The sequence below is a fragment of the Ammospiza nelsoni genome, chromosome 13 (assembly GCF_027579445.1).
Source record: "Ammospiza nelsoni isolate bAmmNel1 chromosome 13, bAmmNel1.pri, whole genome shotgun sequence".
NCBI lineage: Eukaryota > Metazoa > Chordata > Aves > Passeriformes > Passerellidae > Ammospiza > Ammospiza nelsoni.
Genome location: NC_080645.1, coordinates 11,844,117 through 11,862,500, shown reverse-complemented (window position 1 = coordinate 11,862,500; position 18,384 = coordinate 11,844,117). Strand labels below are relative to the sequence as shown.

At 52.7% G+C, this 18,384-nt stretch overlaps 1 protein-coding gene across 1 annotated transcript; it reads left to right on the top strand.

Moving 5' to 3' along the window:
- The first annotated feature begins 8,246 nt into the window (after positions 1-8,246).
- On the top strand, positions 8,247-11,875 carry IRX3 (iroquois homeobox 3). Its single transcript, XM_059481447.1, has 4 exons — positions 8,247-8,745; positions 9,205-10,306; positions 10,821-10,887; positions 11,611-11,875. The coding sequence occupies exons 1-4, from the start codon at positions 8,524-8,526 to the stop codon at positions 11,663-11,665; spliced, it is 1,446 nt and encodes a 481-aa protein (XP_059337430.1). The 5' UTR covers positions 8,247-8,523; the 3' UTR covers positions 11,666-11,875.
- Positions 11,876-18,384: the final 6,509 nt, after the last annotated feature.

Genomic DNA, 18,384 nt, shown 5'->3' with positions numbered 1-18,384 from the left:
TCCCTCCCTCCCTGTCTGACACTCTGGGGCTGTCCCGGCGGCTCTGCACACCGGCGGGGATCCCACCGTCCGCAAGGACAGCGCGGGGCTGGCCGGGCTCCCGCTCGGCCTGGCCTAAACCCGCCCCGGGCCTGCACCCACAGCCCGGGCCTGCACTGGCACCCAAGGCGGGGCTCAGCCCCTCGCCTGGGGAGCGGGGAAGCGCCTGAGGTGCCACGCACTCCTCACCTTCCCCCCCTCACCTTCCCCGGGTGCCGAGTTCCGGCCGGCTGGGGAGAGTGGAGAGCGGGTTTGTCCCGCGGCGCTGCCGCTCCGTCCCTCACTCTCCTCATCACCATTTCCAGCCGCACCTCGCCACTCTGGGCCCCATTTAGGGCTCAGCTCTCTCGGCTGCACCGAGCCGGCGGCAGCGCCAGTGGGGAAAATACCCACGGTCGGGGCTGTATTGAGGTGTCCCCTGCTCCTGCCAGGCTCGGTTCCCTCCCCGGTGACAGGAGCAGCTCTTTCTGCCTTGAGGAAGTTTCCAGCCGTGGGGTAGAAGCACACACGGTCCTGGCACGCTCACCTTACTAGGGCTGCACTGAGAGATATCTCCTTTTCTGCGGAGAGAGCCCTTCCTTTTATTTCTTCCCCTACGTCGGAGGAAAAGTTTAAAAATTACCTAAAAATTGCTACTTAGAAAAATACGCCAGTACCAGGTGTCCCCAATTTATGTCGCACGCCGGCTGCCTGTCCTGTCTTTCCATGCCTGCCCACACGCTCCTCATGGCACACACCTGCCCTCCCAGCTGCCTCCAGCTCCCTTCCTCCTCACCCCCGGTGCTCACTGTTCAAATCTCCTGAGTGTGGAATGGCGGAGCTGCCCGAGACTCGCTCTCCCACGGCCCCAACTCTGGTTTGGGGGTTAAACCTGACAGACTTTCCGCCCCAGCCGAGTTTTAGTGCTCGGTGACTCGCCGCGTGTCCCGCTCCCGGTGCCCCCTGAAGGCGACAAACGCTGCTGGGGATCAAAACGTGCCCGGTAATGCTGGCAGAGATGTGGAACAGCGGATAGAGCGGGCCGTAGGCCGCCGATGCAGGGAGCTCCGGACATGGTCACCCATCGGTTCAGTCACTGCCCTCGCTTGCTCACCTCCAGGACACTCCACGGAACTCCCTGGGCCCGGGGCGACCGAGCCCGGCTCTCTGCCCGGGAGGTTACAAAAGTTTATTAGCTTATTTCCTTCGCTAAGTGCTAACACCACCTGGTTATCCGCCAACCGTAGCGCGCTGGGGTGCTGGTAACCGCCCTGAAGTGTTAAGGGGTTTTTGGGGAGGTTTGGTGTTGTTTCCTTTTTTTTTTTTTTTTTTTTTTTTTTTAATGTCGTGGCCAGGAGTCGAGGGTCCCCCGGGGGAAACGGCGCTGGGTGCCCCGGTAGGGCCCGGACACACCGGCCCGGCACCGGCGGGGCTCTCCCCAAACCTGCTCCCTGCAGTTCCATCCGGCGTTATTGCAGATCCAGCCTCTTCCACCAAACAACAGATGCAGCCTCTAATGCAAATATTGCCATTTCCCTGCTGAATTAGCCTTGTCACTTAGCCCAGAAGCTGGCAGCGTTAAGCCAGCTTGCATTTTAATTTGGCCCTGAAGTTACTTATTTCATTATTGATCAAACATAATGCTGAATCAATGTTCATCTTGTTACCTGGGCCATTTCCATGTAATACAGTGATAGCACTGCCTGGAGTTACTCATTCCCATCCCAAAGTGACTTTACCATAAAATCAATGCTTGTTTGTTACTGATATAAGGCAGCATCCGTGGGATGAAGAGCAAATAAAGCAGTTACGCCACTGCGATCTGAAAGTTTGGACGGAATATGTACGCGAATAAAGACTTTAATATTCAAATGTATTTTATCGGCATCAAAATCATCCTAGCCAGGCCGATGGGACAGAAAATCTCAGGCTGCAAGATGACGGGCTTTGATACTGTAGGTGTTGCCATTTGTAAACGCTACCTGGGACTTAATGGGGGAATCGTTTCTCTACCCAGAGTGTTATTACACAGCAGATGTGGGCTGTAAGCTCTTCCGGGAAGGGACTGTTTTGGAAAAATAGTAATTAATACAATAGTAATTAATGATTGTGTCACAAGATTAGACTCCGCGCAGTGTTATCTTCAGCGCAGCTGCTGCTCCTTTTCTTTGCTTATGTTTTCCCCTCCAGCTAATAAACCCAGTTACAAATTACACGGAGCCATCCCCATGCCCGGCTCTCCCGTGCGGCGGCCGGAGAGCGCTGGAACACCCCACGCGAGGAACGCCCCATTTCGCTGGCACACGGAAAGCCTCCGGAGGTGTCGCTTGAGCTGCATTCTCCACGCACGGCATCTTCAGTCGCCCCTCTCCCCGCTCTGCACGGGCCCCAGCCCGGGGGGAGACACCTCCCGGTGGGCTGCGGACGAGGGAAGGGGGGATCCCCGGGGAAAAGCGGAGATATCCTCCCAGGGTGGCGGCCCGGGGGGCGGTCAGGGCGTGGGGAGCCCCCGCAGTGTCGGGCGGGACCGGCTCCCCCCGCACCGTGCCGGAGGGCGTGCTAGGGAACGGACCAGCAGGGAGCAATAATCTGGGTTTAAACCCGCTGGTAAAGCTCGAGAAACCCGGGATACCCTCGGCTCCGGTGTAAAAAACGCTACAGCCTGTTCCGGAGCCGCTGACATCCTCTCACCGGCGGAGGAAGGCGGGGGCGGTCCGGCCCGAACGCTAAAAGCCGGGGCTGCAGAGAGAAAAACGTGGAGGGGAAGTTTCCCGGAGCTGAGCGCACTCTGCTCCGGGACCGGCCCCGCCGGGCTCACAGATCCACGCTGACACCGGCCACTCGTTCCGATAGGCGACGGGAACTCTAACTGGGCGCATAAAATATATTGGCATAAAATTAGTGAGTTGCACTAACAGATTGTAAATCACCTAAACGGTCAAACCACAGATATGAATCACAAATTCCTATAAAGATTAATGTTTCCTAAGATTCACGGCAATTATGCAGTTTTTGGACAAAAGCCTTTTCCCAACCTATCATTCCTGAGCGCTGGGGGTTTTTTTTGTTTTTTTTTTTTAATTTTCTGAAGTCTTTCCATGTTTCGGTGAGGTTTCTAATGAACGATTTACCAAAGGAAAGGTCTTATTAACACCTCTAAAAACTATAAAGTTTAAAGGCAGGGAGAAAGGGAGCAGATCGGAAGTTGGGTAACACAATATACTGACCTACTGGCAACGGTCCGAACGCGAACCAACAAAGCACGGCAAGGGTGGGGGGGGAGTCAAAGAAATGGAAAGGGTAGAAAAGCCACCAAGAGGCCAGCCTTGCCCCGGCGGTGACCAGGCTGTGCTCACAGCTGCCCCAGCAGCCCTCGGCATCTGCTGATAGCCCCTTACCTTTGCTTACCCCCTTGTGGTACACACTGAAGCCTGAGCTGCTAAAAAGCGGAAGAGGCAGGAGGAGAACACGCCTGCGAGCAGAAAGGGGGCATTATTTCTCGAGGAAATAGGTTGGCAGGAGGTGTATGGGACCTCAGGTCTCTCAGGCACTATTTTTCCCTTCTCGCCTCTGTATAGAACAGGAGATAATAGTTGGGGCTGCAGGTAACGGAGTCTGTTCTTATTCAATTTCCCTAAATGGCCTGGAGAGCACTTAAAAGCCCGGAGAGCTTCTGGCCAGCATTTTCTTATTAACTAATTTCACTTCGATCCTATTAAAGTGTATGCTTTCTAACCTTCAAATGAACCTCTCCCTCCCCCTTCTAAAACAAAGCCAATACCTTTTAATGACAGAGTAAAGCTTTTGAAAATGTTCCTACCTCCTCTCCTAACATTACAGAACGCGTGGCCCATTAGCAGCCGCGGAGCACCCACTCTTGCTGCGGGCCCTGCCCGCACCCACAGCACCCAGAGCACCCAGGAAAGCTCCGCCGAGGCTCGACGGTCCCAGAGCCCGGGAAGGGGCGGCCGAGCCAAGGGGAGCTGTGGACAGAGGGCGCTAGAAAATGAGATTGGGCAGATTTGCCTTATTTCTCTTTGGGAAAATCTCAGCAATAATGGGTTTTAAATGGATACATATATTTACCATTTCAAAAGGGTTCTGCTGTTTCCTGGTAACGCTCACCACAAGTGGTAATAATAAAAGATGAAGTATTTTTTCTCACCTTAGGTCATTAGATTTACAGACAAGGTACTAAATCATTTTAGCTCCCCAAACCTTGAAGGAAAGGCACGCACACACTCGTGTCCCTTTCTCTTCTCCTCCCCCTTCTGAAGAAACATGCAACGAGAACAGAGACAAAACAGTCGCCGAGGCTCGGAGAATGTCTCCCTTTAATAGTTTACTACTACTAGTACTACTACTACCAATAACAGTTGAGTTGACGTTGGCTGCAGAGTGCGAATTGTCAGTGGCCCCGTCCCATAGTCTTAACATGAAGGGTCATTAATTGTGTTTTCTTTCCAAATCATATGTCACTGCAATTAACAGATTCTGATCAAGAGACTCCTTTCAGATTGATTCCATATGTGATAAGGAATGTGCAGCTTGTTATCTATCTGTCGCCTTGGAATTATGGAAAAGCTTCAAACGTGTAATTTGAAGAGTCTTTTACCCAGCGCTTTGATCTTTCCCTCTATTTTTTAACTCTTGTTTTACTGCGGTCCTTCTCCTAATCCCACTTGTTTGTTTACCCCCCTTTCTCCGCTGGCTGCGCCCCGTCCCTCGTGTGTTGTGGCAGCTCCCAGCCTGCCCGCACCCCGCGAGAGTCAGCCTGAGCCCTCAGCCCTCCCTACAGCTCCCCCGCAACTTCCTCAAGCAGCCTTCGGCTCCTCGGACGGGCACTGCGGCAGTGACACCGCGGGGCCAGGGCCGTCTCCGTCCCCCCGGTCCCCCGGTCCCCGGCCGAGAAGGGAGCGGCGTGAGCGACCAGAACCGAGAGGGGTCCCGGGGGCTTCGGTGCGGGTGCGATGCTGCCCACGGAGGGTGCCCGCTCCCGCAGCCCCAGAGCCGGCTGCGGGATCGCGGACACCCCGCGGCCGCCGGAGGGAGGTTTGGTTGTAGCTCGGCGGTGCTGCGAGCCGCCGGGAGAGGCGGGAGGCGAGGCCGGGGGGAGGGCGGGCGGGTGTGGGTGGGTGTGTGTGTGTGTGTGTGTGTGTGTGTGTGTTTCGGGTGATAAATCAGGACCCGCTCTCCCTGCTCTGACAGGTCCTGGCCAGGAGACACGTGTCTGGCCGGCCGAGGAGCGCTCCGCCGCCACGGCTCCCCGGGGGCGGCGGCCGTCGGGCCCCGCGCCGCCGCTCCCCTCGCCGCCCGGCAGGACGGGCCGGCTCCAGCCGCTGCTTCTCATCTCCCTTCGGCTCCAGCCAGGCAAAGCGACTCCCACTCGGCTTCGCCCTTCCCCTCCTCGTCCGTGGGGAAGGCGCTTCTCTCCGTTCCCCGCTCGGCTCCCGTCGCCGCCTCCCGCCCGCCGTGCCGTGCCGCGCTCCGCTCCGCGCCCGGCTCCAGCCGCCTCCGGTGCCGCGCTCGTCCCGTCCCGCACCGGCCCTCCCGGTGCCGGAGCCGTGGGCATCTCTCCCGCAGCTCGGGAAGACGCCTCCTTTCCTCTTGCTCTTCCCCACCGTTTGCTGTCTTCTCCGCTTTCTTTTCCCTCCCTCTCAGCCGAACGGCATCCCCACAGATTTCTCCTCCTGTCCACTCGGTACAGCTATGCTCCCTCTCAGTTTCTTTCTCATTAATAAACCATCCCTCACCCTCACCCTGACCCGGGTCCATTTCACCCATAAATTTCTCTCCTCCGGTGTCTCCCTCTCGGCTGCCCACCGCCACTTACCCGCGGCAGCCCCTCCCGGCTCCGGGGACACCCCCGGCCGTCCCCACACCAGCACCGCCCGCCGCTGCCGGCGGCTCCCACGGGGAACAACTCATATTGATTGTGCTGTTGATTAAAAATCAGAAAACAATCCCGCCAGCTTTGATACTCCACGCCAGACGCGCAGCCACAAAAAGACGGGTCCAGTTTTGTCGGACACGCGTGTACCCCCGCACCCGCGCGTGGGGGGCACAGCCCGACTGTGACACCAGGGTGGCGAGCACGACAGCCTCAAACGGCTACGGATTTATCCCGAGGGTCATATCCGCCCCTTTTCTCCCCGAAGCAGATATTTTTAAAAGTTGTGGTCTGCACCCAAACTCTCCCCCGATCCCCTCGGTGTCACGTCGCCCCAGCAGGCGCTGCCTCTACAGAAAAGTTTAAAGCACATCAGGACGTGGTGTTCGCTGCCTGTTTTCCTTTTGAGTAAAAAAGAAATAAACCTGTAACTGATTTTCATATTTTTATCTCCCTTGCTTTGTACTATCAAAAGCACCAATGTTGAATAGAAGAAAATAAATTCCTCCAACCCAGAGTTGTTTTTGCACTAGATTAGCAGATAGGAAATGCTATAAAGATGAACTTAATACGATTAGAGATGTTTCCTACAGATTTTCATATATTGATTCAGGGAATTTTAATTCTGGAGCTTGCTTTGCTATAATCCGCATTTATTACAAGCTGATACAGTTTTATTATAGCAAGCTATCAAGGTCGATTCCTTTAACTGCATAATCTGACATGAATTTCATTTTTAAAGAAATGTAGTTATAAAAATCCATACTGTGGGCACAGTGGTTATATTGTACCTAAATCATATTTTAAAGGCAATAAATCCAGAGAGTATTTAGGAAGAGAGGGGAATACGGTTAAACGGCTCGCATTCAGGCACAAGTCCTCAAAAGATCTTCCAAACTTTCTGTTTTATTTAAAGACCGAGTATTTTAAAAAGCAGATAGCGCTGGCAGGTTCAGGTCTCCTGTCCCCACAGGCTGTGTGAACTTTTTAGGTTCCAGCCCAAGCTCTTCCTCTGCCCGCAGCAGCGGAGCAGGGCACACCGGCGCTTGCCAAAGACGCGCCGTGATTGAACTGTATTTTAACTACTCTTAAAAGGCTAAATTGCAACTCACGCTGCTTTCAGAGAAGGAAGGGGGGGGCACAGCAACAACAACATCAATAACAAAATACAAACCGTAATTTAAAATGTGTGGATCATAAAAAACCCCAAAGCCTATTCTGTAATTAAACCGTATCTTGACTCCTTCCCAACAGCACCTTACAAACCCGTGCCACTGCTCCCTTTGCAAATGTTGCACGTACCAGGTACTTCCTTCTTAGCCTTGTAGTGATTCAGAACAGAGGGAATAAGCAAAATGATCATAAATTTCCTAATTAGAGATTTCGCACCAAGACAAAAAGGTGTTAATGAGTTTAATTCCAGTGCCTGTCATTGTCCCTTTTTTCACACCACTTATTTACTAATGGCCCAGAGGGCTGCTCCCGTCTCTCCTTTGTTAAGATTTTAATTTGCCTTCTTTTCTGCCTTTGATGTAAAATTGTGACCTACAACTCTTTGAAGTCCCTTATTAGGAGGAAAATTAACTTAGCTTTTCCACTGTATCTGCGCACTGTTAGTCCAGGCAAAATGTAGAGAACTCCTTAAAGATCCAGCACGTTAGGAAAAATTTCAAGGTAGTTCTGAAAACGCAAATTTTAAAAAATGCAATAGACTTTTAAAACTGAATTAGAAGAGGTAACTCTCGCAAGGGCCAGAGCGGGAGAAGGGAAGAAAGTAATATCTTAATAAAAAACCAAAATTAATCTGGGCAAGGAAAGGTTGTAAATCTAAAAACCTGAAAAGGGGAACTGAGGGATGGTGTTGGTGTGAGCCTTTATTTTTAAATGTCCCAACTTTTCCCTGTCCCTCTCGTGTACTGCTCACAAATGACACCCCGGCTTCCTACGCGCTGGGGGGGGGGGGGGGGGGTGGCTACGAAAGAAATTATATCTAAATCTACCTCCATATAATTAGAATACCACGAGGCAGGGTTAAACCTTTGTAAAACACACAACTGATTGGCGATCGCTAAAACGAGATTTGAAAGCAACTCAAATAAAAGATCGCGACGTCAGTAAACAGATTTAGAAAAAAAAAAAAGGGGGGGGGGGAAGAAAAGCAGCTAGTGACAAACCCGGCGAAAGCGAGCTCTGGGCATGAGAGAGAGAGGGAGGCAGAGGGAGAGAGAGACTTAAAAGAAATAGGAGGGGCTTGTGAGAGACTAGAAATGTCAATCAGAGCCCAGAGTCCCAATAATCTCAGGCAATCTGTTAGGACCTGACCTGGGTCCACTCAGATCAATAGCAAAAGTGAGAGAAGAAAGAAGCGATCGGATCGTTTACCGCGGCGGCCGAGGAAAGGAGGGAGCCCGCGGCCTCCGCGCACCCCCGGCTCCCCCCCATGTCTGCCGGAGTTTGCGGGAGGCGCTGAAAGTGCGGCCGGCCGGCGAGGGCGAGCGACCCGGCTCCCTCCTCCGCTCCCGGCCCTGCTACTTTCTCCCCTTTCTCTCCCTTCTTCCTCTCGTCTCCCCCCCCTCCTCTTCCTCCTCCCCCCTCCCCTGCCCCGCTCCCCCACCATGTCTTTCCCCCAGCTGGGCTACCAGTACATCAGGCCGCTGTACCCGGCGGAGCGCCCGGGGAGCGGCGGCTCCCGCGGCGGCGCCGAGCTGGCCCCGTCCGGGACCCTCTCCAACGTGCTCTCCTCCATGTACGGCGCGCCCTACGCCGCCGCCGCCGCCGCCCAGGGCTACGGAGCCTTCCTGCCCTACGCCGCAGAGCTGCCCATCTTCCCCCAGCTGGTAAGAGGCCCCCGGGGTTCGCCGCTCGCTCCCCGGGGCGCTCGGTTCGCGCTGGGGATCGGCCCGGGGGGGAGCCGGGGGAGACGCCGGGAGGGCTGTCAGGGGAGACACGGGCGCTACCGCCGCCCTGGCCGGGAGAGCTGCCGGAGAGGAGCAGGGCTGGAGCGGCGGCCCCGCGGCGTCCCCCCGCTCCGCCCGGCGTTTGACGGTGGCGGGGACCGGCCCCAGCAGCGGCCGCCGGCCCAGCCGGGCACACGCGAGTGGGGAGCCGGTGCTGCCCCTGAGGCGCCCGCGGGCACCGGGCTGCCGGGACCGGGGCGCTCCGCGGTGGGGGAGCCAGCGCGGCCCGGCCGCTCCGCCGGTGCCGACGGGCTCCGTTCCCGGTAAGGGCAGCGGGACGGAGCGGACCCGGGCCCGGCGCGCCATCTCAGCCGGGCCGCCCCTTCCCTCTCGCTGCAGGGCGCCCAGTACGAGCTGAAGGAGAGCCCGGGGGTACAGCACGCCGCCTTCCCCCCCCACCACCCTGCCTTCTATCCCTACGGGCAGTACCAGTTCGGGGACCCGTCGCGGCCCAAGAACGCCACTCGGGAAAGCACCAGCACCCTCAAGGCCTGGCTCAACGAGCACCGGAAAAATCCCTACCCCACCAAGGGCGAGAAGATCATGCTGGCCATCATCACCAAAATGACCCTCACCCAGGTCTCCACCTGGTTCGCCAACGCGCGGCGGCGGCTCAAGAAGGAGAACAAAATGACCTGGGCCCCCCGCAGCAGGACGGACGAGGAGGGCAACTCCTACGGGAGCGACCACGAGGGGGAAGAGGACAAGAGGGAGGACGAGGAGGAGATCGACCTCGAGAACATCGACACAGAGAATATCGAAAGCAACAAGGACGAGCTCGAGGACGATCTACAGGATGCCGACCTCCTGCACTCTGACTCCAAAACGGACTCGGAGGGATCCGAAGGCTTTGAGGACCTGCCCGGCTCCGAGGAGCGCTACGACAAGGCCTCCGAGGGGGAGCCGCACCACCTCCGCCACCACCTGCACCACCACCACCATCACCACCACCACCACAAGTGCGAGCTGCCGGCCACGGCCGCGCCCGTGGGCCCGGAGCCCCTCAAGCCGCCGCTCCCGCCGCCGCCGCCCCACCTCTCGCCCCCCTCGTCTGCCTCTTCCTCCGCCGCCTCCTCCCCGACGGACGGCGCTTTGGCCGGCTCCTTGCCGAAACCCAAGATCTGGTCGCTGGCCGAGACCGCCACCAGCCCGGACAACCCCCGCAAGTCTCCCGGAGGCGGCTCTCCGCCGGCGGCCGCCCCCCAGCCGCTGCCGCTGCCCACCCCGCCGCCCCACAGACTCGTCTCCTCCTGCCCCCTGGGCAAGTTCCCCAACTGGACCAACCGCGCATTCCCGGCCCACCACCACCACCCCCCGCACCCGCTGGCCTTACTGAACACTCCCCACCTGCTGGGGCTGGGGGCCGCCTCCGCCGCCCCCCCCGCCGCCGCCTTCCCGCGGCCCGCGGACCAGGCGCAGAGCGCGGAGCCCGTCGGAGCAGGTGACCGCTGAGGGACGCGCCGGGGACGGGCCGGGCCGGCAGCCGCCCGGGGGGCTCGGCGGTGCGGAGCGGAGCGGCGCGGGAGGCCCCGGGGCCGTGTGCGTGCGGCCGGCCCCGGCGGTTCTGACGGTGCCCTCGGCCCGGCGCGGTCCGGCCCGGCGCGGAGCAGCCGTCGGGGCGCAGGTGGCGGCGGGCGGGGGCCCCGGGGGCGGTGGCGGAGGTCTCTTGGCCGGGGTAGTCTCGATCTCCGAGAATTACCTTCCTCCAGCGGAGATAATTTTTGTTGCTGTTGTTGTCGCTTTTGCGGGAAGGACCCGGCCGCCAGGTCAGGCTCGCTCGGGGTCAGTGTGTTTTTCTCTGACGGTCACCTCTGCAAGCAGAGCAGTCGTTGTGTCGTACTTGCAGCTCGCTGAGAAAAGAGCATTCTTAAATCTCGAGGCTTAATTCAGGGATGGGAGGAATAAAACAGGGGCTATAAAGGAACGCTTTTTTCCCCCCTTCCCTTCTCTTTTAGATCGATCTAGTGCCTTGGAAGTAGAGAAAAAGTTACTAAAGACAGCTTTCCAGCCAGTGCAGAGGCGGTAAGAGATGGCTCCCTCCGTCTCCCCGGGATGTATGGAGGCAGTTGTAAATGGTTAGCTTATTTTCTCCGCTTCTTTAGGTTCCCTTTCCAGGGCGGTTTCTTGTTCTTCCTCTGCGCGCGTGGTGGGTTATTCTGTTTATATATTTTCTTTGCTGTTCTCCGTTGTGGCCCCCGGGAGCGTTTCCCTGGGCAGGCCGATCTGCGCTCGGGGCATTGGGGCTGCGCGGCCGCGGAGCCCGGGCGCGGGTCGCCCCTGGCCCGGGAGCACATCCCTGAGCCCCCCGCAGAGCTGTCGCTGTGCCGGGGGGAGAGGCACCGAGACGGCAGAAAATAGTAAAATAAAATATAAATTAAAATTTAATAATAATAATAATAATAATAATAACAATGATATTGAAAGCGAAACAAAAAAACCCGCCCAAAATATGAAAGCTGAAGAGGCTGAGCTTTGCCGCCCCAAATTTGGCGTAGCAGTCACTCAATTTCAATGAGAAACCAATTACCCTTTTGATTGATTGAAACCACGGGGATCGGGCCCGCGGTGTTTTCGTAGCTAAATACATTTACTATAAGTCATTCTGAAAGCTTTTTATATTTATAAATCTATTAAAATATTAACAACAACAACAAAACCAGAGCTACCTGCAGTTAAAAATATTGTGTCAGCCCAAGCTCACTAGAAATCCTATTAAATTTTTTTTTCTGTGTCATTTTTTTCCAGGCCCCAGAACCAACTTGACGCCGCTATGGTTCTATCGGCGCTCTCATCATCATAGTTAATTTTTTATTGTTGTTGTAATGATTGTAAAAAAAAAAATCTCTGTATAGTTACAACTTGTAAGCATGTCCGTATATTCAAACTCAAAAGGAAAAAAAATACCCGCTTCTGTCCTATCACCTGGGTTAGCTGAGCTGTGAGATTTTTTTTGAAAGTCCAGTGAGAATTAGATGTCCCTTTTTTTTTTTTTTTTTGGTTGTTGTTGTTTGTTTTTGTACATACCGTAAAAAATGTACATATGTGTGAACCAAATTGTACAAGAAAGTATATATTTTTGGCTAATAAATAAACTGTTGCCACTTTGACTACACTCTCGTTTCCCCCCTTCTGGAGTTGTTTTCCTCCTGCAGTCCCGCTCCCTCTCTCCCGGTCGGTTACTGGTTTTGCGCGGCTCCGGGTCGGGCGGAGCGCGGGCGGCGGTGCCGAGCCGTGCCGGGCTGAGCCGTGCCGTGCCGGGCCGCGCTTCCCGCGGCGGCGGCGGCGCCATCGCTGGAGCCGCAGCGCCCCCTGCAGGCGCGGCCGGTGGCGGGGGCTGCGCGGTCCGAGCGCGGCTCCGGGCGGCCCGATCGCGGCCGGCGGATGATGCATCGCGCCCGCGGACCGAATTACCGGGTGCCGCTGCTAGCCCCCTCCCCGCCCGCCCCCGCGGAGCGCAGGGCAGCGCGGAGCCGGGGGCTGGTTAATTGAAAGGAACCTTCGGGATCGGTGGTGCAGCCGCGGGTCGGCAACTCAGCTGCGTTAGTTCTGCCGCCCCCTCCCCTCCTGCTGTCGTGCATCCTCGGGGTCAGTTTCGGGGTGCTCGCCACAATTTGTCTGCGAGCTGCCCAAAGCTGAGGCATCCTGCCGCTCCCGGGGCTTGGCATTCGGGCGGGAGGCAGCGACCGCAACGGGGGCACCGAGGCGCTGCGCAGAGCCCCGGCGGGGAGCCCCGCTCCGCTCCGGACGCGTGGGATGCGCTCCCGCCGCCCCCGGGCCGGGCCGCCTCCTCCGGCTCCGGGACGTGCCGGTCGCGCCTCTGCACGCCTCGCCCCGGGAGCCGCCGCCTCCAGAACTTGTAGCTTCGCTTCCCCCGCAAGGTGCTGGAAGTCGGCCCAGTCCGGGAAAGGTCCATTTGCGCTCCGAAACCATCCCAAGGGGAGTGTGGTAGGAGGGCGAGGGCTGCTCCCTCCTGCCTCCCCTTCTCTGCACCCCGTGCCCGCGGAAGGCCGTGCTCGTCCCCCCGGCTGATGGGGCAGGTAGAGCTTGTGGGCCGCCCCCTCCTGCTTTTGTTTCCAAGCTTTCCTCTCTACCGGGGAGATGTGTCCCCTACCTGTCCTCTCCTTACAGTCATGGAAACGGCATAATTACAGCGGTGGTGATTAAATGGCTGGTGCTTTTCTCGTTTTGGTGACAGACCCCGCAGAGGGGGAGGGTACTCAGAGCTAGGAAGCAAGAGTTAAAATGAAGTTAAAGTACAAACAGAAGCACATAGCTGACATGCTTCAAGTTTAGACAGTACAAGATATGCAAATGCACAGGGCTGTGCGGTATTGACATTTTGAGGTCATAGTGATAGGAATGTATTATTTATAGGATTGGGTTGCACTAGGCCGATAAACTACATTTTAAATCCTAGGCATCTGTAAGTGATAAGATTTATATATGTGTTTACACTATATGTATGTGTGTGTGTATACACACACGTTTTCTATAGTGTTTTAATGTTTCACAATTAAGATTGCCCCTGACCAGCATTAGGATGGGGACACCCCTCTCCTGGTGTGCTCTGCAGCTTCCCTGGCTGCTGTTAGCAATGGCTGGGAGCAAAGGAGGCCAGGGAAGGGACTCACAGAGTTTGCAGCACTGTTGTGATCTCTGCTTTTTCCCCGCTGCGTCCTCTTCCTTTCCCCATATGTCCTTTCTGGCCACAGCTCACCCTAGAAACAGCATTTGCCTCTTTGCAGCCCCATGCAGCTCTCTGTCTTTCTGCCAGGAACTGTTCCCACTCTTTCGCTCCAACAGGCTCCTGAAATGGGGGAATCTCTGTGGGTGGGGGTAAGAAAACAGATCGTTTCTCATGTAAATTTTATCCAGTCTCTCTGCACTTTGTATCCCTTCTTTTCCTTAGCCAATTCTAGCCGAGGGAAAAAAAAAAAAAAAAAAGATTAATGGCATCTAAAATGGGAGGGGTGGGGGGAGAGAAACCTAGAGGCAAATTTCCACATCCCCTTCCTCTGGGCATCCTGGTGGGTTTTCCATAGAAACTTTCACGCAGCGGCCAGACAGATGCTTAAAGGGGATGGAAGAAAATAATGCAACCATGATGGGAAAACAATTGCTTCCCCAGCTTTCTACCTCCATTAAAGGCTCCTTTGCCTTTGCACTGAGGCCCTCAGCTCCCTGTCCCCACAGAGCCCTCTCCCTTCACTCTGGCCATGGGGATGCTCCTGCGGCAGCGGCGTGGAAGCCATGGGAAAGCTGCTCCTTTGGCTTCTGGAAGTGAGAACTTGGTTTCCCTGCAGGGGGAAAGCAGCCTTTGTGCCTGCCTGGCCTCCCTAATGTGGAGAAAATTCCCATTAATTTCGTAAGGAAACATTTTGTTATGCATGTTTCAACAAAACATTAAAAATCCTACGCGTATTTTTTTTTTTCTTTTTTTTTTTCAGAAATCCCTCTCTCAGTTTGACAGCCTCGCTGGAGCCCCAGCCAGGCCTGCCTGAGACAGCACAGAGAGGCCTCCCTCTCCCTTCTCCCTCTCTGTTGGCTGCTCTTTTCCTGTCCAATCAATTATCTCCCTAGCTAGTCCTTCTCAAAGGTGAGAGCTCATTATGCATATTCATAAATCACAGCTCCCAGACCTGACACTGATTGATGTAATCATCTCCCTCTCGCTCCCTGTCTGCGCGGGGCCGGCCGGAGGAAGCAGCGGCGAGGAGGAGGAGGAGGAGGAGGCAGGAGAAAGAGACTTCCAACTTGTCAGAGCCCGCGGTGGTGGGAGCGGCCGGCCGGGCGTAGCGGGCCGTGTCAGGCTCGCCATTGAGGGCGGCCAAAGTGCCCATCACGGCCCGGGATGGGGCAGGGGAGAGCCCTGGGAGCTGGGAAACAGCGCTGAGCTGCTATGCAGCCTAAATCACAGGAGTATGGAAAAGATCCAGCACCATTTTAACAATCTAGCATCAGACCGTGCATTAAAATACCCTCCCAAATCTTTCACGTTAGCTAACGCATGTGCTGTTGTTACCCTTGGATACTTAAAATTGGTTTATTCTGTAGGAACAGATATATATGGTGTGGATTCTGATCACAAACGTTTTAGATATGTGATACAGCAAATATCTTCACTCCTATATCCTCAGCAGTTGTACTGTATTAAAAAAACAAATTTGTCAAGTATGTAAGTTGCTGTTGAAAGGGTTTGGGAGCAAAAGGGCTCCTCCAGCTCAGACTACCAGCTTTCCAGACAGGAATGTGTATCTCAGCTGTGACTGCTTTTCCAGTGTGTATACTTCAGTATGTCAGTGTTCAAGATGCTGTTCAGATTATGTGGTTTACCTGTATGGTTAATATTTACACTTTTAAAATACCTCTTTTATCATTTTGATCCAAACTATCAGTGTACTAAAGTAATAATGCAAAAATATATGCCCTGGTAATCATAACAAGATACAAATCAAAGGGAGCCCTAATCAAGTACTTTTGAGAGTGTTATCTTCCTTGTTAACAAATGGTAATAAGAAAATTAGGGCTTATAGCTTGCTTGTGTTTTATCTAAGAAAACCAATAAAGATATCAGATGCTCTTTGTTTTATATGTTTGAATGTAAAGCAGAATAATGAAGAACATGTACCTTCTAAGGCTTCATTTGCTTTATGGGCATTAACCCTTTAGGATGCCAGTGAAATCCTGAATTTGCAGAGTGAGAACAAGCCTTTGCTGCCACCCAGGGTTTTGAGGCCCAGCTTTGCTGCAGTCAAGACAACATATTTTTTATTAAATGCTGAAATTGGAACAAAGCAACAATGGCCGCTTGCTAGCTGTGCATGTCCAACAGGCCTCTTTACTATTCAGCAAATGGAAGATATTAAACAACATTTTGCTTAAAGGTACACTGAGGCCATTTCCATTAGGACATGGTGTCATTCATTTATTCACATGTTAAGTGGATGTCCTTGTGGCTAATGAGTAATAATCAACAGTGACTCCACTTTATTCCTTTGCTCCCAGCAATGTTAAATACTCTGATGGAGTCTCTTTGCTGACACACTAGAGAATATGGTTAAAAAGTGCTAAAGGACATTTGCAGCGTGGAGCAGCCACATGCACACATGCTGGAAATGGCACTTTTATTACAATCTATTCTAATAGGCTTTGTTCCTGTTTAAGGCATGGCACGTGGAAACTGCTGATATTTATTTGAAGGTGCTTTACTCCTTAAAAGCCGGAAACTCTTTCCATTTGAGAGTCAATGTGGTTGTTGCTGGGAGATGAGCTCTTGTCCAGCTGCTTTCTCAAAAAAATCAGACTGCACCTCACGATAGCTCTACATTTGGTACATTACTTCAGGTAAATCCTTTGTGGAGGAGGGATTTGGGACAGAACCTTTCCTGCAAAAAATCTAGTTTGACATTTATTTTATAAAATAAAGTAACTCCTCTACCAGCTTATTAATTTTATTAAATCAAATGGCAGCAGCTAAGTAGACTAATAAAATATATTAATCTATATTTTTTTCCTTTGCATGATTGCTTACACTGGAATCTGCAGCTTGGTTGTCTCCCATGTCAATTCCTAAAGTTTGAAAGGTATAAATGAATCATTCTTGGTCCTGATTAAGCTTAAGTTAGAAATAAAATATGTCAATCAATCTGGTTGGAAATGTTCCTGCTGTCTAAGTTGGTTATGCAAAACACTCTAAGGTGTGTAGGCATGCTCAATTAGGTCAAGGGATCTGATGGCACTCCCAGTCATAAATGTGTGTCACTCGGATTCCTCATTATTTTTAGCAGTGGTGAAAATGCATGTCAGTAGGCCAGCTAGCCAGGCTAGAATAAAATTACTTACTGGGTATGCATAAACCTGAGATTTTAATACATAAGTATTATACTTATTTTCAAGCAAAACAGTGAAAAGAAAATAACTCTCTCAAATATATGACTCACTCTATTGGATTTCTCAGGTATCATTAGTATAATTCACACTGGACTTTGCAATACTCAAGATACCTTAGCAGTAAAATTTAAGTGCCTAAAAACATAGATGTAATGTGAAATTAGATACAAGGAGTAAAACATTGATTTTCTCTGTTACAGTCTAACTTGCTTCCAAGAAAGATAAAGCTTCACTAGAAGATTAGACCAGCCCCATTCCAAAATAATTTAATGAAAAAGGACACTTGAGATGGCTATTGAACAGCAGCACCAGTGCAGGTCGTCTCAGATGGAGACTTTTGCAAGTGATTCCTACAGAAGACAATGCCAGAAATGCTTGCTTGATAGACAGATTCCCTCTGGTGTGCTAAATCATAGCCTGATACTAACAGAAATGTTTTTGTGTAGTTACAGAGGGAAAAATGTGCAGAAAGGAAAATTTCAGTGCTCATTCCTGCCCCCTGCACCTGGTGTCGTTGCTGAGATCACCTGAATTGACTAAATGACCAGGGTTAAATCCTCTGTTTTTAAACTTTCATACTGGTACTTTGAACCACTCCAAGACCTTGGGCTTGGGTACAAGAAATGGAATGAGAAACCAGCTAAACAGGAGTCCAGCCTGGTTTTGTTATGCAAAAACCCAAGCAACCAAACTTAAATGCAGGGAACTGGTAAACTGAAAGAAAAATATTGCTTCCAAGACCCACAGGCAGGAGCAGTACCTTAGGAAAGGCTTCTTAAACAGAGGTCTCAAATATGGTGTTAAAGGTGGCAGTGTTCCTTTAAGAGCAGCACCATGCAGATAATATTTTCTTTACTGCCAATAAAACACAATTAAATCTCATGAATTAATATATTCTCTTTGGGAAGAATTCCCATTCTTTTCTTCAGATATCAAAATGGAGCCATCATCAGTCAGTTAGTTAAATAGGGGAATCCAGAGAGTAAGTAAATGGAAGAGCTTTCAAATGCAGGGCTGAAAATGCCCAATGAATGTGTAGGGGGCTTCAATAAAAAGATTTTGACTTGTGTTTTCACCCCTTTCCCACTTTGCTCATTGTTTACTGACACTGCTGTGGACACAGTATTCAGTCCCTGCCCGCCCCAGCCCTGGGATGTAAAAATGTCATCTCTATTGTGCTGCCGGGCCGGCTTTGATGCTGCCGCAGCCCTTTGTGTGCCCTTCTCAATCCCTTTATAAGGCTGTCCTGATTGTCCGTACTGCACATCGCACAAAAGCTCGTCTTATTGAGAAAATAAAAAAGTCAGAGAGGGGCCAAATGACGGGAGATTGGGCCTTTGCTGTAAAAGACCTGCTATTCACATTCAGCAGTCATTTTTTTCATCAAGGAATTGCAAAGTTGGGATTGCGACCGTGCCAGCAAAGCCATTTTAGACACTTTCTTATTAAATTTTTATTTATAATTACTTTTATAATTACTTTTTTTTTTCTTTATTTCTATTTAATAGCTCATGTACTGCAGAGGACAAACACTGAATCCTAGGAACAATTGCAGAGGGTATTTTCACTGCTGTATAACTCAAATGTGCACGATTCATCTGGGAAGTTCAGACAGATTGTGTGGAAATT